Source organism: Bos grunniens, chromosome 23 (assembly GCF_055505025.1).
Source record: "Bos grunniens cultivar Pamir isolate PY7600 chromosome 23, Bosgru_T2T1.0, whole genome shotgun sequence".
Classification (NCBI taxonomy): domain Eukaryota; kingdom Metazoa; phylum Chordata; class Mammalia; order Artiodactyla; family Bovidae; genus Bos; species Bos grunniens.
Window position 1 is genome coordinate 6,871,050 of NC_141187.1, and position 19,886 is coordinate 6,890,935.

The window sequence follows — 19,886 nt, forward strand, 5'->3', positions numbered from 1 at the left end:
GTCAGGAAGCAACAGTTAGAACTGGACATGAAAGAACAGACTGGTTCCAAATAGGAAAAGGATTACATCAAGGCTGTACATTGTCACCCTGCTTATTTAACTTATATGCAGAGTACATCATGAGAAATGCTGGGCTGGATGAAGCACAAGCCGGAATCAAGATTGCCAAGAGAAATATCACTAACCTCAGATATGCAGATGACACCATCCTTATGATAGAGAGTGAAGAAGAACTAAAGAGCCTCTTGATGAAGGTGAAAGAGGAGAGTGAAAAAGTTGGCTTAAAGCTCAACATTCAGAAAACTAAGATCAAGTCATCCGGTCCCATCATTTCATGGCAAATAGATGGGGAAACTGTGGAAACAGTGGCAGACTTTATTTTTGGGGGCTCCCAAATTACTGCAGATGGTGACTGCAGTCATGAAACTAAAAGACGCTTGCTCCTTGGAAGGAAAGATATGACCAACCTAGACAGCTTATTAAAAAGCAGAGACATTACTTTGCCAACAAAGGTCTGCCTAGTCAAGGCTATGATTTTTCCAGTAGTCATGTATGGATGTGAGAGTTGGACTACAAAGAAAGCTGAGTACCAAAGAATTGATGTTTTTGAACTGTGGTGTTGGAGAAGACTCTTGAGAGTCCCTTGGACAGCAAGGAGATCCAACTAGTCCATCCTAAAGGAAATCAGTCCTGAATATTCATTGGAAGGACTGATGCTGAAGCTGAAACTCCAATACATTGGCCACCTGATTCAAAGAGCTGACTAATTTGAAAAGACCCTGATGAATTGAATGCAGGAGGAAAAGGGGACAACAGAGGATGAGATGGTTGGATGGCATCACCTACTCAATGGACATGAGTTTGAGTAATCCCCGGGAGTTGGTGATGGATAGGGAGGCCTGGTGTGCTGCAGTCAATGGGGTTGCAAAGAGTCGGACACAACTGAGCGACTGAACTGAACTGAAAGAGTATTTTTTTCCTCTTTCCTCTTCCTTAAGTAACTGTGTTAAAAATTATATACTTAATATCAAGTTTATTGGTAGTAGTGGAAGATAGGAGAACAGGACCAGGGTTGACATAGAAAGAGTATTCCCATGCAATCACAATGACAGTTGACATGATAAAGTCAGTGTAATTTAAAAAAGACTTTTTCAGAAAATCTACAAACAAGAAATGCTGGAGAGGGTGTGGAAAAAGGAGAACCCTTCTGTATTGTTGGTGGGAATATAACTTGAGATAGCCACTATGGAGAATAAGATAGAGGTTCTTTAAAAAATTAAGAATAGAACTATCACATGACCCAGCAACCCCACCACTGGGCATATACCCAGAGAAAATCATTATTGAAAAAGACACATGTACCCCAGTGAGTGTTCACTGCAGCACTGTTTACAATAGCCAGGACATCGAAACAACCTAAATGTCCAATGACAGATGAAATAAAGAAGATGTAGTGTATATATACAATGGAATATTACTCATTCACAAAAAGGGACAAAACTGAGTCATCTGTAGGGACATGGATGGACCCATAGACTGCCATACAGAGTGAAATAAGTCAGAAAAACCAAAACACATATTAATGTATATATGTGGAATCTGAAAAAAGAACTGGTAGAGATGATCTTATCTATGAAGCAAAAATAGACACAGATATAGAGAACGTAGGGATACCAAAGGGGAAGGGGGGATGGGACGAGTTGAGAGATTGGGATTTATATATATATACTATTGATACTATGTATAAAATAGATAACTAATGAGAATCTACTGAACAGCACAGGGAACTCTACTGATTGCTCTGTGATAACCTAAAATGGGAAGGAAATTCAACGAAGAGGAGATATATGGATACATATGGCTGATTCACTTTGCTGTACAGTAGACATTAATACAACATTGTAAAGCAACTATAACTACACCAATAAAAATTTTGTAAAAAAGATTCTTAACAAGATTTCTCTCTCTTTCCTCAACACACACAGACACACAGACACAGATCCACACACACATTTACACACACATATAATGCATTTACTCAAAGAAAAGCTATTAAATTAACATCACAGGATACTACGGTCATTAAATCTGACTAAGCAAAAGCTATTTCCTGGAAGAAACTAATTTTGACTCAAATTTAAAGAATGAAATATTCATGGTGAGTGTTGAAATAGGAAGGGTACAGAGAGGAAATTCTTAATAAGCATTGAACACATCAGGAGAGAGATAATAAAGGCAGGGATAAACACATAAATATCCCTTAGCTGGGCAGGATACGACTGCAAAGAAGTGGCAGTGAAAGTGACACAGTGAATTCTACCCACGTAATGAAGGAATATGACACACGGAAATCATCGTGACTTCATAACTGCTGTTAGAGATTTGGGCAGGAACATTCGATTTAAAAAACCCTAAAAGGTTTCGCTTTGTGTCTTTCATTAAACAAGTGGAGATACCTGGAGAGGCACCATGACTTGTTCAATCCACAACTGGTTAGCTATCAAGCCGCCAGCACTTTGATTGCACCCATCAAGTCCCGGGAAAAGTCTCCATTATCAGCCACCTTTCACTTTGAGGCAATGGGGCCACCCGGTACTTCAGTTTCTGTTAGTATTAAGGATCCTGAGGCCATAACAGACACACCCAGGAACGGTGACTCAGGGAGCAACCAAGACTTAACTCAGGAGATGCAGGTCTGAGCACCTTGGGAATCACGCTGGCCTAATTCTCACTAGATTTTTGCTTATGTGACTTCTCCATATTTCACAAGAGTAAGAGTCACATCCCACAGAAGACACTAGGCTAGAATTAGGAAACAAAAACCAGCAGTATCTGCTTAAACATTTACATATTCAAGATGATCAAAAATGATGACTTTATGGATATCTACCACTGAGTGGCTATAAGAAAAGTGACTTTAATGAAAGATGACTTTTCAAAGTAATTAGAGGAGACATTTTCATAAGAGGTATTCATGGTAATTAGTAATAAATGCATATATCATCTTGGGAACACTTCTTGAGAGCCAAATAATTACCTGGGAAAAGTCTTGCTAGACGCTATCAGACTTTATAAAGTTGAACCAAATATAATTATGTCAACCATACAGTAACATAAATAGAAGGAGGTTAACAAAGAGCCAGTAAATAAAAATAAGATCCTCTTAGGGCACAAGGTACTACCTACAACTGGATTTTCTCATAGGAAACTTCTCAAATAATCAAATTTGCAAAAGAAAAAGAAAAGAAAACATCTTTCTGAACAACTTGTAAGTGACAACTGGCAAAAATAAAATTAATAAATACAAATCTATGAATCCTTGAAATGCTATAAAGATTATATTCTTCTTATAAAAGCAGAATGATTCAGAGATAAAGCAAATGCAATAAATTAGCAAAGTTCAAAAACAAAATATTCCCAGACAAGAGAGATGAGATATAGCATCATTTTTATTTCCATTCTCAAGGAACTGGAAGGCTAGTTTGGTGGTTATGATAGGACTTCAAATATTTGGACCTCTAAGAAAACTGCTTTTGAATTCTTTTTATTTTTATTTTTTTTTCTATTAAATGACATTTATTTCATAAGCAGTTTATCTCATTTGCAAGCAGAATAGTGAAAACAAATTTAAATTCTTCTCTGAGATTGTTACTGGGTTCAGCTATGCTGGTTCCTTGCATTACTTGTTACGACCTCATAGCTCCATAGTCTCATAATGATTAAGAACAGAATTTCCATAGACTTCCCTGGCGGTGAAGAAGTGGTTAAGAATTCACCTGCCAATCCAAGGGACATGGGTTCGATCTTCGGTTCGGGGAGCTTCCACATCCCACAGGGCAGTTAAGTCTGCACCCCACACTACAGAGCTCCGTGCACCCCAGAGCCTGCGCTCTGAAGCAATAGAAACTGTTGCAGTGAGAAGCCCGCACAAGGCAACCAGAGAGGAGCCCTGCTCAGTGCAACTAGAGAAAGCTGGCAAGCAGCAATGAAAGCACAGCACAGCCAAAAATAAAATTAAAAAACAAAAGACTTTCCCTAAGAAATGTGGAAGCAAGGAACTTCATTCTGTCCTCCAAAATAAACATTATTCAAGTACTTTATCAGAAAAAAAAAAAGATAATCCTCTTTGTACATTTCATCCTCTCGTGACAATTCATTGACAGTTATCAGTAAAGAGAATTCATCCCCTGAAAATAGTTCAGAAACAAAAAGTTTTTGATGATAACTAATAGGCTAGAATCTGAAGGTTTACAAGAGCCTAACTCAGCTGCTGAGTCATGAAAAGCAGGCAGAATATTTCCAAGGCAACGTGTTTTGACAAGCTATGATTTCATAATATTTCACAGCAATATTTTCTTTTCTTATTTTAACATTTTTCACAGGACTTATGGGCAAGCAGTGCAAAATTGTTTAAAAATGTGGTCAATAACTGTGTCTTCTCTGGAGTATTGGATCCTTCAAAAATCTTTAAATTAACATTGTGACATAGCAAGAAACTTCCAAAATACTAGCATAACATACATCTCATATATTTATAGCCCATTTGGTCAAAATATGTATTAAATCTGGTAAGCAACAAACACATTCTCCAATGCTTTGGGGAAAATAACAGAAAACCACTGTTATCTACTGTGATTTATAGTCAATTTCATTTTACTCAACTTATAAAGTTCAAATAATTCTCTTTCTTTGAATTCAGAATAGATATATGTATGCAAGGTAATATACATACCTTGGGTAAGTGTAAAGGTAAAATTCTTCCTTATTTTATGCCACTTGGAATTGGTGAAAGGGAAACAAAGCATCATATTATTGTTTTACCGTTTGGACTTTGAGTTCCTTGTTTGCTAATTCAAGTGGGAATTCCCAGCAGACAATGACCAGGCAGAGGATATTACTGTTAAAGGTTTACTAAGTAAATAGCTGTCACATTAGAACAAAAATACATCAGAAGGTCATGACTAATGTTCAGTGTCCACTGAGTGCTTGCCTGAGAACTCAGGCTAGCTCCTGAATTTCACTTTGTATCACAGATGTGCAGTGCCCCAAAGGAGACTGCCTGGGGTTCAGGCTGATGAACTAATAACTGCAAAGATTAACATAATAAAAATATGAAGCTTCACTGATGCATTTTTCAGTTAACACTGTAGTTCAAAAGCATACCGTCTCCCCAAACAGAAATTCACAAATATTACTACTTGGTATTTGTTATATTACCTATGAAGTGAAAGTGAAGTGAAAGTTGCTCAGTCGTGTCCGACTCTTTGCGACCCCATGGACTATACTGTCCATGGAATTCTCCAGGATAGAATACTGGAGTGGGTAGCCTTTCCCTTCTCCAGTAGATCTTCCCAACCCAGGGATCGAACCCAGGTGTCCTGCATTGCAGGCAGATTCTTCACCAGCTGAGCTACAAGGGAAGCTCTATATTACCTATACAAGGACTCGTATATACTGAACTAATATACTGAATTTATATATAAATTGAACTATGAGAATTTTAAAAACTGCATTATTCTATGCTCTGTAAACAAATTCTACAGTTGTATTTTGTAAAACAGCACAACTCGAGAATATATATGAGTTTATATATGAGTATATGTATATATTCTCGAGTTGTGCTGTTTTACAAAATACACTGTAGAATTTGTTTACAGAGCGTAGAATAGTCCAGTTTTTAAAATTCTCATAGTTCAACTTATTCAGTGAAAGTCTGGATACCTACCATGGGCCTGATTCTACAGCTAATTTTTAACAACTGGAATAGATGAGTGATTTCTTAATGTAATCCTGCTAAAGGGGTTAATACGAGTACAAAGTCAGCTTATTTGAGCTTTGAAGATCTAAGGGGGTAAAAAATCACCTTACTTTGCAAAGCCTGCATGTGACATTGGTCTTGGAACATTGTGTCTCCTTAATGAGAACTAGAGATTCTTAGTTGCCTGTCTTGCAAACTGTCATGTCCCTGTGGGTTTCAAGGAATCTAATACCTCTGTACTTCCTAAAAGCACGCTTTCCCAAGCATCTCTGCGTCTCATAGACATGAAAGAAAGCAATGCCAGGTATGTCTGCATCCCAAACCCCTTTTAGGTCTAAATTTCTTTACTGTATAGTATACATAGAGAAGTATCCATAGATGTACAGAGTATGTATAGGTCCACTGTGTGGATCACAATAAACTGTGGAAAATACTTAAAAAGATAGGAACGCCAGACCACCTTACCTGTCTCCTGTGAAACCTGTATGCATGTCAAGAAGCAATAGTTAGAATCAGACATAGAACAAAGAATTGGTTCAAAACTTGGAAAGGAGTATGTCAAGTCTGTATATTGTCACCTTGCTTATTTAACATACATGCAGAGTACATCATGTGAAATGCTGGGCTGGATGAATCTCAAGGTGGAATCAAGAAGGCAATGAGAAACATCAACAACCTCAGATATGCAGATAATACCCCACTCTAATGGCAGAAAGTGAAGAGGAACTAAAGAGCCTCCTGATGAAGGTGAAAGAGGAGAGTGAAAAAGCTGGCCAAAAACTCAACATGAAAAACACTAAGATCATGGCATCCAGTCACAACACTTCATGGCAAACAGATGGGGAAACAATGGAAATAATGAAAGACTTCATTTTGGGGGCTCCAAAATCACTGCAGACAGTAACTGCAGTCATGAAATAAAGACATTTTCTCATTGGAAGGAAAGCTGTGACCAACCTAGATAGCATATTAAAAAGCAGAGATATCACTTTGCCAACAAAAGTTTGAATAGTCAAAGCTATGTTTTTTTCCAGTAGTTATGTAAGAATGTAAGAATTTGACCATAAGAAGACTGAACGCTGAATAACTGATGCTTTTGAACTGTGGTTCTGGAGAAGACTCTTGAGAGTCCTCTGGACAGTAAGGAGATCAAACTAGTCAATCCTAAAGGAAATCAACCCTGAACATTCATTGGAAAGACTGATGCTGTAGCTGAAGCACCTGATTCAAAAAGCTGACTTATTAGAAAAGAACCTGATGCTGGGAAAGATTGAAGGCAAAAGGAGAAGTGGGTGGCAGAAGTGAGATGGTTAAATAGCATCACTGACTCAATGAACATGAGTTTGAGCAAACTCCAGGAGATAGTAGAGGACAGAGGAGCCTGCTGTGCTGTAGTCCACGGGGTCGCCAAGAGTCAGACACTACTTAGCAACGGAACAACAACAACAACACGGTGTCCATAACTAAGAAATAGACATTTCATAGTTAATGATCATAATCTTTTGTTTATATATTTTAAAACTCAATAAACAACTTCGGAAATCGTGTTGTAATGTCCAAAACACCTATCATGGTGCTGAGTACATAGAAAGCTCTCAATAAGCTTTATGATGTTAGTTAAAAAATATTTCTACAGTTTCGTCTGAGCTCTGTGATAGAATTTCTGAGATTGATAAGCCAATATAAATATTTCATAAAGAAAACAGACACCCTAACATGCTAAACACCTCAGAAAGTTACTTCAGAATTTTACATTATCAAGCCTGACTAAATACTGTTTTCACACAACTCAGGAAATAAATAAGAAAATCTATGCTTTATTCAAGGGATAAATAGATTCAAGAGATTAGATCTGATAGAGTGCCTGAAGAACTACAGATGAAAGTTTATAACATTATATAGGAGGCAGTGTCAAAACCATCCACCCCCCCCAAAAAAAAAAAAAAAAAGGAAAATGGTTGTCTGAGGAGGCCTTACAAATAGCTGAGAAAAGAAGAGATGGAAAAGGCAAAAGAGAAAAAGAAAGATAATCCCCATCTGAATGCAGAGTTCCAAAGAATAGCAAGGAGAGATAAGAAAGCCTTCTTAAGTGAACAATGCAAATAAATAGAAAGAAACAATAGAATGGGAAAGACTAGCAATCTCATCAAGAAAATGAGAGATACCAAGAGAATGTTTCATGCAAAGATGGGCACGATAAAAGACAGAAATAGTATGAACATAACAGAATCAGAAGAGATTAAGAAGAGGTGGCAAGAATACAAGAAGAACTATACAAAAAGGTCTTAATGACCCAGACAACCATAATGGTGTGGTTACTGATCTAGAGCCAGACATCCTGGAGTCTGAAGTCAAGTGAGCCTCAGGAAGCATTACTACAAACAAAGCTAGTGGAGGTGATGGAATTCTAGTTGAGCTCTTTCAAATCCTAAAAAGATGATGCTGTGAAAGTGCTGCACTCAATATGCCGGCAAATTTGGAAAATTCAGCAGTGGCCACAGGACTGGAAAAGGTCAGTTTTCACTCCAATCCCAAAGAAAGTCAGTGTCAAAGAATGTTCAAATTACCACACAATTGAACTCATTTCACATGCTAGCAAAGTAATGCTCAAAATTCTCCAAGCCAGGCTTCAACAGTATGTGAACTGAGAATTTCCAGATGTTCAAACTGGATTAAAAACACAGAGGATCTCCCGATCAAATTGCCAACATCCGTTGGAACAGAGAAAAAGCAAGAGAATTCCAGAAAAACATCTACTTCTGCTTCATTGACTACACAAAATCCTTTGACTGTGTGGATCACAACAAACTGTGGGAAATTCTTAGAGAAGGGAAAACAAGACTACCTTCTGAGAAAGAAATATTTTCTCACCTGCCTCCTGAGAAACCTGTATGCAAGTCAAGAAGCAACAGTTAGAACCAGACATGGAGCAATGAGCTGGTTCAAAATTAGGAAAGGAGTACGTCAAGGCTGTATACTGTCACCCTGCTTATTTAACTTGTATGCAGAGTACATCATGTGAAGTGCTGGGCTGGATGAAGCTCAAGCTGGAATCAAGATTGCCAGGAGAAATATCAACAACCTCAGACATGCAGATCATACCACTCTAATGGCAGAAAGTGAAGAGAAAAGAGCCTCTTTGATGAGGGTGAAAAGAGGAAATTGCAAAGCTGGCTTGAAACTCAACATTCAAAACACTAAGATCATGGCATCTGGTCCCATCACTTCATGACAAATAGATGGGGAAATAATGGAAACAGTGACAGATTTTATTTTCTTGGGCTCCAAAATCACTGTGGACAGTGACTGCAGCCATGAAATTAAGCCACTTGTTCCTCAGAAAAAAAGCTATGACAAACCTAGACAGCATGTTAAAAAGCAGAGACATCACTTTGTCAACAAAGGTCCATACAGTCAAAGCTATGGTTTTTCCAGTAGTCATGAATGATGTGAGAGCTGGACCATGAAGAAGCCTGAGCATCAAGGAATGATGCTTTTGAACTGTGGTGCTGGAGAAGGCTCTTGAGAGTCCTTTGGACTGCAAGAAGATCAAACCAGTCAATCCTAAAGAAAATAAACCCTGAATATTCATTAGAAAGATGGCAGCCGAAGCTCCAAAACTTTTGCCACCTAATGCAAAGAGCCAACTCATTGGAAAAGACTGTGAAGCTGGGAAAGATTGAGGGCAGGAGAAGTGGGCAACAGAGGATGAGACAGTCGGATGGCATCATTGACTCAATGGAAACGAGTTTGAGCAAGCTCCAGGAGATAGTGAAGGACAGGGAAGCCTGGTGTGCTGCAGTTCATGCAGTTGCAAAGAGTCAGACAGCATTGAATAACTGAACAACAACAAAATGTTTTATTTACCAAAATAAACTATATCCAGAGCAAGAATTGGAGAAGGCAATGGCACCCCACTCCAGTACTCTTGCCTGGAAAATCCCGTGGATGGAGGACCCTGGTAGGCTGCAGTCCATGGGGTCGCTAGGGGTTGGACACGACTGAGCGACTTCACTTTCACTTTTCACTTTCATGCATTGGAGAAGGAAATGGAAACCCACTCCAGTGTTCTTGCCTGGAGAATCCCAGGGATGGGGGAGCCTGGTGGGCTGCCATCTATGGGGGTCGCACAGAGTCGGACACGACTGAAGCGACTTAGCAGCAGCAGCAGAGCAAGAATTAGGGCTCTGTGCGTTTATGAACAAGGAAAGTTTTCCTAGATTTACTAATCACATATTTCCTTTCAGAGATTAAGGAAAAGTTAAATGATTTAGATTATGAATGCATCAAATCATCCCATTTCCAGTCCATACACCTTACATATCATGCATGAAGATCTCTTAGATGTATGAACATGATGAAGAGAAGGAAATCTCCAGCTGCAGCAGGGACGCAACACCTGATCTCAGAAACTTGCAACATATGAGAAGTACAGCCTGCCTATATATTTGTATGTATATTTCCTGAAAGTAACACGCATAGTCTATATATGTAGAGATTCTTATTAATATATGTATCTATTATACCATGCGTCCCCAACCCGTGGGTCACGGGCTGCTACCAGTCTGAGGTCTGTTAGGAACTGGGCTGTACAGCAGGGGGTGAGTGAAGGGTGAACACGCGAGGCTTCGTGTGTTTCTCCAGCCACTCTGCATCGCTCTCTTTACAGTTTGAGCTCTGCCTCTTCTCAGATCAGGGGTGGCATTAGTTCTCAGACGAGCATGAACCCTGCTGTGAACTACTGGGATCTAGATGGCTCATTCCTTATGAGAATCTAATGCCTGGTGATCTGAGGCAGTGATGCTAGCACTGGGCTGCTACTGTCTCCTGTCACCCCCAGATGGGACTGGCCAGTTGCAGGAAGACAAGCTCAGGGCTCCTCCTGATTCTGCATTACGACAAGTGGCACGACTATTTCATTATATATGACAATGTAAGAATAACAGAAAAAAAAAGCACACAATAAATGTAATGCACTCAAATCATCCCCAAACCATTCCTCCCACCCCCTCTACCCTGGTCTGTGGAAAAACAGTCTTCCACAAAACTGGTTCCTGATGCCAAAATGGCTGGAGACTGCTGTATTGATACTACTCTGGTGATTTCCAACGTTTCAGATCTTTCATCTAGAGACAGAAATATTACCTTTCTTGCTTCTTTGATCATCTTCCGAATGGTTTCCTTAATCGTAAGCAGTTGTGCTCTTGGTGGATGAAAGAGGAGCTCAATGTGCGTCCCCCCTAAGAGTCCAGGCATTACATAAGGCCAGCCTAAGTCAAGATTTGGGGCTTCCACATCGGACTCCACAGGCCAGTAAGTCCCTGAAGATGACGCGTCATCGCAGGAATTATCGGGACCATGTGACGTGCTTTGTGCAACTTTTTGAACATTGTTTAAAATGTAATTAATTTCTTCCTCAGCTAGAAAGTCTGACACTCGTTCCTTGGCAAGAAATTCTTTGTATGCATCTAACCCATGTTCAATCAGCGTGTCCACGGCCACTCGGTACCATTCCTTATAGTGAGGTTCAATGTAATTGTCTGATTTACACTCGTCATTCAAGGAGGACAGCATTGATGAGGACTCCATGCTTGCGAATCTTTGACAAGGGCACTTTCAAATGTCCATTCGTGAAGGAAAGAGAGGTATCTGGATGTCTAAAAAGAAGAAAATCAAAATCAGAATTTGGAAATCAAATGTCTTAAAGTCATTATTCATTTCTACTACCGGCTCAGTATAACATACATTTTATATTCAAAGTGGCATTAATAATACCACAATTCACATAATCCCAATAATTATTATGGTATTATTCACATAATACCATAATCCAAATAAGTTAAACTGATTTCCTTTTACAGATTCCTAGTTGATAAATCCCTTCCCAAGATACCTCTAACTCTAGTTTCTCATCTAAGGAAATATACCTTCCTCCTCTGACATTCTGAAAGCCCATCCTTCTTAAATTTAATCTGGGATTACACACGGTATGATTAGAATCAGAATAAAACCAATGCCTGGTCGGCCATTTATATAAATCTTTACCAAATATCTGTTAAGCATATATCCTTATGAAATTTAAAAAGCTCAAAACACTTGCCTTCCAGGGAGGTATTAATAAGATGAAGAGGTGAACTATACACACAAAGCTGTTTGTTACCACTTTGAACAAAGACATATACTGCTAAGGGCTAAAACGAGTACTGTGAGTAGTCAATGCTTTCAGAATAAAAGCAAGTCGAGATCAATATGGAATAGAAGAGATGCATTATGGTTAGCCTAGAGAGGAGGTGGGCTTCAGCTGAACCTGGGATGATGAGTAAAAATATGATCAGATGTCAAGAAGGAATATTTTCATCCCACACAAGAATGTAAAACATAAGCAAAAGCACAGAACAGGTATGAGCTTGGTACATTCACAGTTGGTTTAAAAAAAAGACAACTTGGTCTGCTGGAAATCAGGATCCTTGTATTGGTGGCAGGAGATAGAGGGGGATAGACCAAATGGAGCCAGGTGTGGAGGCCCACGGGAGATTGTTGTGATTCAGCAAAACTTGTGCCCAAGACAATTAGTCTGGCAGTATCAGGGGAGTAGAGGAGGGATAAGGAGCTGAGAGAGCCCTTCTCTTTTCAAACTCCCAGTGAGGACGTGACAAGAATATTCAAGCCATGGTGCAAAGCACAGACTTGAAATCTGATGGCTTGACAGCATACAGGTGATAAAGAAATTCAGGGCATCAAAGACAATTCAGTTTTCTCTTAGGAAGGAAAATCTGCCTACCCAAGCCCACGCCCCATCCCTCACAATGCCCACAAAGTGCTATTCATTCCCTCACTCCCTGGTCAGATACTGGACTGGACCTTATGTCCATCAAATGGGGGACTTTCCAGGCTTTGGAAGTCACAAGCTCCATTGTGTGGATGCAGACAAAGTACTGCTCTACGATGTGCTACAAACACTCCAGGGCTTTTCTGACTAAAAACGTCTTTGTCAGTGGCCCTGCGTAGTTGTCAATTTTCTACTTCTCTCAGCTTTACCGAAAAGCTAATCTGGAAGCCATTACTATTAACTCCTCATCTGAAAATACGTAACAAGAGTCACTAACCATAGACAGAAGTCATGGAGGAATGGACAATAAACAGGGCCATATTTCTGCTGGGGGAGAAAAGGTCAGAAAAGATCCAGTGTATAGGAAGCCAGACTGGGGAGTGAGCGGGGTTCAGGGTACCTTACTTTACTATTTTATGTAAATAGATGGAGACAAGCCTGCCTCCATCCCTAGGCTTGGAGGTTTTACAGAGAAAATCTAGCAGTAATGAAACCTAAAGATTAAATCTGACATAAGAAAAAAAGAGAACACGTTGCTTTCAGTTTCCTGGAGGATTCTCAGCTTGAGCCATAACTTGGCTCCAAAGCCAAGGCAACTGGAACTGTCCCTGGGTCCCGGGACCATCATCATCTCTGCAACATGGCATCGGAGTTCTGGGCAACACAGTCTTCCTGCCTCCCATGGAATTATGGTGCAGTTTTGGGGTAACATGCTCTCACTCCTCCATGGGCTGGAGGAATAAGGACTAAGCTGTCTGCTAGACTGATAGATAAGCTATAAAGAAGTAAAATTTGATTATTTTATTACCTCATTACATCCAACTTAATCTATTGACATGTACCAGGATGTTAAGAAGGAAACTTTCATAAATGTCTCAATCTTATATAGGTGCCCAGGGGTTCTCAATAGAAGAGATTTGACACCACCCCGACTCTAAGCATGAGCAATGTCTGGAGATGTTCTTAATAAGGACGTGTGGGGAGGCGTGTTACTGCCGTGGTGTGTAGGGACCAGGGACGCCGCGAAGTCCACATCCAGGCACAGGACAGCCGCCCACAGTAAGGAATTATCTGGTCCAAAATGCAAATGGTGCCAAGGTTGAGAAATCCTCATCGAGTCGCTCACTTCCTGTGCACAGTATTAAACTACTAAATAATGACCTTTGCAGTGTTCATTAAAGTTCTCTTTTGCACATTAACACTCATTTATTAACAAAGAAATAAGGTTTTTATTTGCTTGACAGAATGAATTAATCTGATCAAAGTTTAGTTTCCTAAGGTTTAGTGAAGAGTAGTTTTCATTTGATAATTCCAGTCCATGAAGGGACAAACATCCAGTGGTCACAGGAAATCACAGAGATCATCTGTAATCGTTAAAAACAGTAGGTAACTGATGACTGTTCGTAACAGTCCCAGGCCTCCTAAGCACTCATTTTTAAACTTTCAAAATTTAACTTTTGAATTCCTAAAACATGCGATGCTACCTGCCTATTCCATCTGGAGATCAAAATGCATGAAGTGCTTTAAAAAATACTTAATTCATTTCTGAGCTTTACCTATGCAAATATATACACTGCAAATATTTTTAAAAACTTCATTCTTGAACTATGTGTAAGCTGAGAAATCACAGAGATCAGAGGGATTATGAAAGTAAAATAAAACTAGGAGGACACATATGAAAAATTAATTATGAAGGAAAAAACAATTGGAAGTGAGAATAAAAGTGAAACCCTATAGGACTAGTCAAGAGCAAAACCAGATACGATGCAGATAAAACACACCAGAGGAAAAACGCAACAGCCATAAGTACTGAAGTTGAGATATGATGTATAAGAGTTAAGATAAGAAATAAATACACTTGATTTGTCCTGCTGGAGAGAAGCTATCCTTCAACCATAGTCTAGAGACCTACTCATTTATTGCAAGAGCTGTTTACAGGCGGCTACTTATAAAAGAGCCAGCTACATAAATGTTAATGGGAGAGAGCAAAGCAATGGCTCCTACACAAAGAGCTACCACAATAAAATAGCACCTGTAGTTAGTTATTGGAGAAGGAAATGGCAACCCGCTCCAGTGTTCTTGCCTGGAGAATCCCAGGGACGGGGGAGCCTGGTGGGCTTCCGTCTATGGGGTCGCACACAGTCGGACACGACTGAAGTGACTTAGCAGCAGCAGCAATTAGTTATAGACTCAGTACAGCACTTTAAGAGTTCAGTTGTTAAATATTTGAAGGGTTATATTTGAGGACGAAATGAATTGGGTATGCCTTTAAACACAGAAAAATTTAGCATCATTTAATCAATAACCATTAAAAACTCTTAGAAAGTACATTCTTTTCATATACTATTTCATGTATATTCTTTTCACAGGATAGAGTTAACGAGAAAAGAAAAATAAAATCTCTTCGTGATATAAAAGCTGAGGAGACTGTTTGGCTCATCTATTATTTGACTCACTCCAGAAAAAGAGACTCCCAAAACACATGATTCAAAGCCAGATCCCCAAACCACCACATACTGCATTTGCTATCAAACTTTAGAATTATTGTGGGAAGTATACATTCCAAAAATGAAATCTGTAAATACAAAATGTATAAACAAGGTATAAAAGAATAGATTTCAATGCATAGGCCACTCTTAAAAACGGTTTGGACATTTCAATTATAAAACTAAATATACAACTCATACAAGGCAACAGCTGCACTCCTAGGGTTGATCCTGAGAAATGGAAACTTACCTTCACACAAAGATTTGTACACGAATGTTCACAACAGTCTTATTTATAACAGCCCCAAGCTGGCAACAACTCAAACGTCTTTTGTAGTTGAGTTTTATACAAACTGTGGTACCCCCATATCATGGAGTATTCATCAGCTATACAGTGGACTAACTTCTGATGCCTGATCAACTGCTATGAACCTCACGAGAAGAATCTACAATTATCTTAAAACAAATTGTGCTCACTAGCAATTTCACCTGCCTTGAATAGAAAACAAAATAAAAATAACATATAACTGGGAGGGTGAGAGCTTGTGTTCAGGGTCACACCACTAGGTTTAAAGCCTGCTTCCCAAATCACAATCAATTCCCTACATATGAACTTTTAAGTTTTGAGCTTTCAAAGATGCGAACGTGTATTCCAGCAACATCAGGGTGGGTGAAACTGCAGCTTGCCCTCTGATTGTGTTAGCTGGGTACCTAGGGTAACTTTGTTTGACTTATGAACAAATTGGACTTACAAATGGCACTCTTGGAATGGAACTCATTTGTATGTAGGGGACTTGCCGTGTTGTGAAGTTCATGGACAAGTGACCTGCGCACGTAAGCCTCAGTCTGTGCCTCTTACCGAATGCAAGTTTGTGTCCTGATCCACAGTGAGGTCAAACAAAGTGAAACATCAGAGTTTGGAGGAAGGTATATTGCAGGGTCCTGAACAGACAATGTGTGGGTCCTGCTCAAAAACCCTGAACTCCCTGAAATGCCATTTTTAAAGGCAGGTGAGGCAGAAGCATCTCAAGGAATGTATCATCTGATGCACAATTCTCTGGTTAATGGTGAGGTACCAGCATGGTGTCACAGGGGTTAACACCATCAGTCCTCAGGCTCCAAAAGGTCTGGGGCTATATACTCCTGGTCATCAATTTCTTTCAGTTGGTGGTGGCTTTTAGCATCTGAAAAACTTGGGAAAATACAAGATGCTGTTATGATGGGGGTACTTCAGAGAGGTGTTCAAGCAGAAGATATGGAGAGGGGTCTGTCCCAGGAAGGCCCCATAGGTCCTGCTCAGTTACATGTTCATGACATTAGGTCATTCTAAGAAATAAATGAGGCAAATGCCTATGAAGTATTATACTAGTATTCCTATTTTACATTTTAACATAATGTTACAGTATAATTACTCTAAAGATATAAAACATTTGGTCACAAAAGTCTTTAAGGATTCAGAAAAAGACAGAGTCTCTGTCATCCCATCAGCAGTGTTAACGCTATTTTGTCAACTGTAGTATTAAGCCAACAGCTAAACCTAGTCTCCATTGTTTACAGTTTCTGATCACAGAACCATCATTGGAAAGACTTCTGATATAAGAAGTTGGTGGAAAAAATGCTCCAAGGAGAAATTATAAGCTTCTTAAATAACAGATAGTCTGAGGTTATGATTAGCTCATGGGCAAGCAGCTGGCCCCAAATCAGGGTTTTGGCTGAAAGAAATCCCAGAGAGATAAGCATTGCCAATGTCCCTGATGTCCTGTTACCAACTTCAGTCTTAGGTTGTTTCTATTCAACCAATGCAGATGATACCACCCTTATGGCAGAAAGCAAAGAGGAACTAAAGAGCCTCTTGATGAAGGTGAAAGAGGAGTGTGAAAAAGCTGGCCAAAAGCTCAACATTCAAAAAATGAAGATCATGGCAACTGGTCCCATCACTTCATGACAAATAGATGGGGAAACAATGGAAACATTGACAGGCTTTATTTTGGGGGGCTCCAAAATCACTGCAGATGGTGACTGCAAGGAGTCACCCCTTGGAAGAAAAATCATGACAAACCTAGACAGTGTATTGAAAGCAGAGAAATTACTTTGCCAACAGAGGTCCACATAGCCAAACCTACGGTTTTTCCAGTAGTCATGTATGGATGTGAGAGTTGGACCATAAAGAAAGCTGAGCAATGAAGAATTGATGCTTTTGAGCTGTGGTGTTGAAGAAGACTCTTGAGAGTCCCTTGGACTACAAGGAGATCAAACCAGTCAACCCTAAAGGAAATCAATCCTGAATATTCATTGGAAGGACTGATGTTGAAGCTGAAACTCCAATACTTTGGCCACCTGATGTGAAGAGCTGCCTCATTAGAAAAGACCCAGATGCTAGGAAAGATTGAAGGTGGGAGGAGAAGGGGACGACAGAGGATGAAATGGTTGGATGGCATCAGTGACTCAATGGACAGGAGTTTGAGCAAGTTCCAGGAGATGGTGAAGGACAGGAAGCCTGGTGTGCTGCAGCCCATGGGGTCGCAGAGATTCAGGCATGACTGAGCAACTGAACCACAACAGTGCTGTCATGGATTCAACTGAGTCCTCCAAGAAAATATGTTCAAGACCTAACCCTCAGTACCAGTAAATGTGATCTCATTTGGAAACAGGGTATTCTCTGCAAGACACAAGGCATAGACAAATACACGGGATAACTCCAGGTGACTGACGAAGCAGAGATCGTAATCCTAGAGATTACTGCCAACGCCAGACCTAAGAGAAAGTCATGAACAGATTATCCCCTAGAGCTTCCAAGAAAACAGGGTCCCAAGGACAACCAGACTATTAGCCTCTAGAACTGTGAGAGAATAAACCCTATTGTTATAGTCCAACATTTGTGGCATTTTGTTACACCAGCCCTAGAAAGCTAACATAAACATACATAGGATTATTTTTATTTGTAAATCTTAAAAATGTCAAATAAAGGAACTTAAAAAAATAAATTTACCCTTCACAAATGATTTCAATTGTTTTTCTAGTGTGTTATTATAAAACAAGTTTTCTGACATAACTTCAATGTTATGGCAAATTTCTTTAAGGGACATTTGATAGTCTTTCAAATATTGAGGGAAAAGATACCTCAAACCACTCTTTTTGGAGCGGGCATTGACTCTATGATGTGCATCAAAATGTTTGCTTACAGAAGATGAGAAAATGTTTTATAAAGGCTTGTTTCAGAACATCCTCGACTGATAAAATCGTAATCTACAGTGGACAACAGTTGAAAATAACTCTTCTTTCTTCAAATTTTTCAGTTCAGTTCAGTCGCTCGGTCATATCCGACTCTTTGCAACCCCGTGGACTGCAGCACACCAGGCTTCCCCATCCATCACCAAGGCTGCCAATATTATGTTTGACTTTGATTTTAAGAAATTTAAGATGACCATGAAAACATTAAAGAAGCTACTACTAAATTTAAAATTCACTATAATAATCTGCCAAGGGCAATCAGATACCTAATCGCGGCAACCAAACATACTAAGATTCTAAGCTGACTTCATAAAATGGCCAGAAGTGCAGGTCACAGGCTTCCGCAGAGCAAGCCAAGGAATTCAAGCTTTTGTGGCACATGCAGTGTGGGTGCAGACTTGCCCACAAGCGGATATGCCCATGTGGCACACGCAGTTAGAGTGGGTGCAAATGCCTCCATACGTGGTCATCAAGAGAATCAGCCATCTTATCAAACTCATGAAAAGGACAAAACTAAGCAGCTGCAACTCCTTCTATAAATCCTGATGAAAATATCATTTGCTCACTATCTAATCATTTCTCAGTTCCTTAATCTCTTGTAACTGGGGAATTGCATGGCGATCACTTTCACACCAAAATAATTCCAGGGTTGGTTTCTTATTGGCTGCTCTTCAATATATTGGCATCCCCAGTCTATACTATAGTTCAAATGGAAGAACATAAAGACCATGAATTTCTGTTCATGACAAGAAAACACAGTCATTTATTATATTTGGAAGCATTTATTGAGTAATTCCTGTAGAGAAACATGTAGGAGAAAGAATAAACACTTTACTGAGAAAACATGTACTTAATAGTCAAACTGCAGAGAATTACTCTATGCATGGCTTAAAATGAAAGAGAAATTAAGGCAAATTCCTCTTGGACCAATATCTGACCTATTCCTAAATTGTTTTTATTATGACATCAGCACACCAAAAGATCCAAGCAATGGAACAAGGTAACCCGAACTGGTTGCATCTCGTGCCAAAAACGCTCCACCTCAGCCTGGTCCTGATCAATGTGTGTGACAATTACTTGTACCAATAAATAGAAAAACGTTGATAAAGTTTACAGAATTGAACAACATATATGTTAGATGACAGACTCAATATTCAAAATGATATACATAGTAAGTATTTACACAGTAAGATAATAAATCAACTGGATAGTATGAAACACAATACAATAAATTTTAAAGTTTAAGTTTATATTAAAAACAGGATGGAGGAGGGTAGGGGGAAGATTATGTCGTGAAGAATATTTGAAAAACGGAATTCTTCATCCAAAGAGAACACAAAGAGAGACATATTAGGGTAATCTTTCATTACATGAAATAGGGAAGGAGAATGATTTTAAAGGCAAACAACAAATCAGAGGTTGGTTCAGTGACCCAGAATGGGAAAAACAGCCTAGAATTTGACTTCTGCTCTGCCACATACTCGTAAGACCTTGGTCACTGTCATTTCATGACTCCAAACCTCATATTCCTGTACTGATGGCAAAGGGTTTCTATAAAAGCCTTACTATCTATCTGCCATAA

General features: G+C 39.4%; 1 protein-coding gene across 1 annotated transcript in view; it reads right to left on the reverse strand.

The window, feature by feature from the left end:
* SACK1B (scaffolding CK1 anchoring protein B) overlaps positions 1-19,886 on the reverse strand; it is a 96,651-nt gene that overhangs the window by 63,355 nt on the left and 13,410 nt on the right. Inside the window, exon 2 of the mRNA XM_086371000.1 lies at positions 10,904-11,415. Within this exon, the coding sequence (XP_086227126.1) occupies positions 10,904-11,347 (444 nt within the window). The 5' untranslated portion in view covers positions 11,348-11,415. The remainder of the gene's footprint in view (positions 1-10,903; positions 11,416-19,886) is intronic.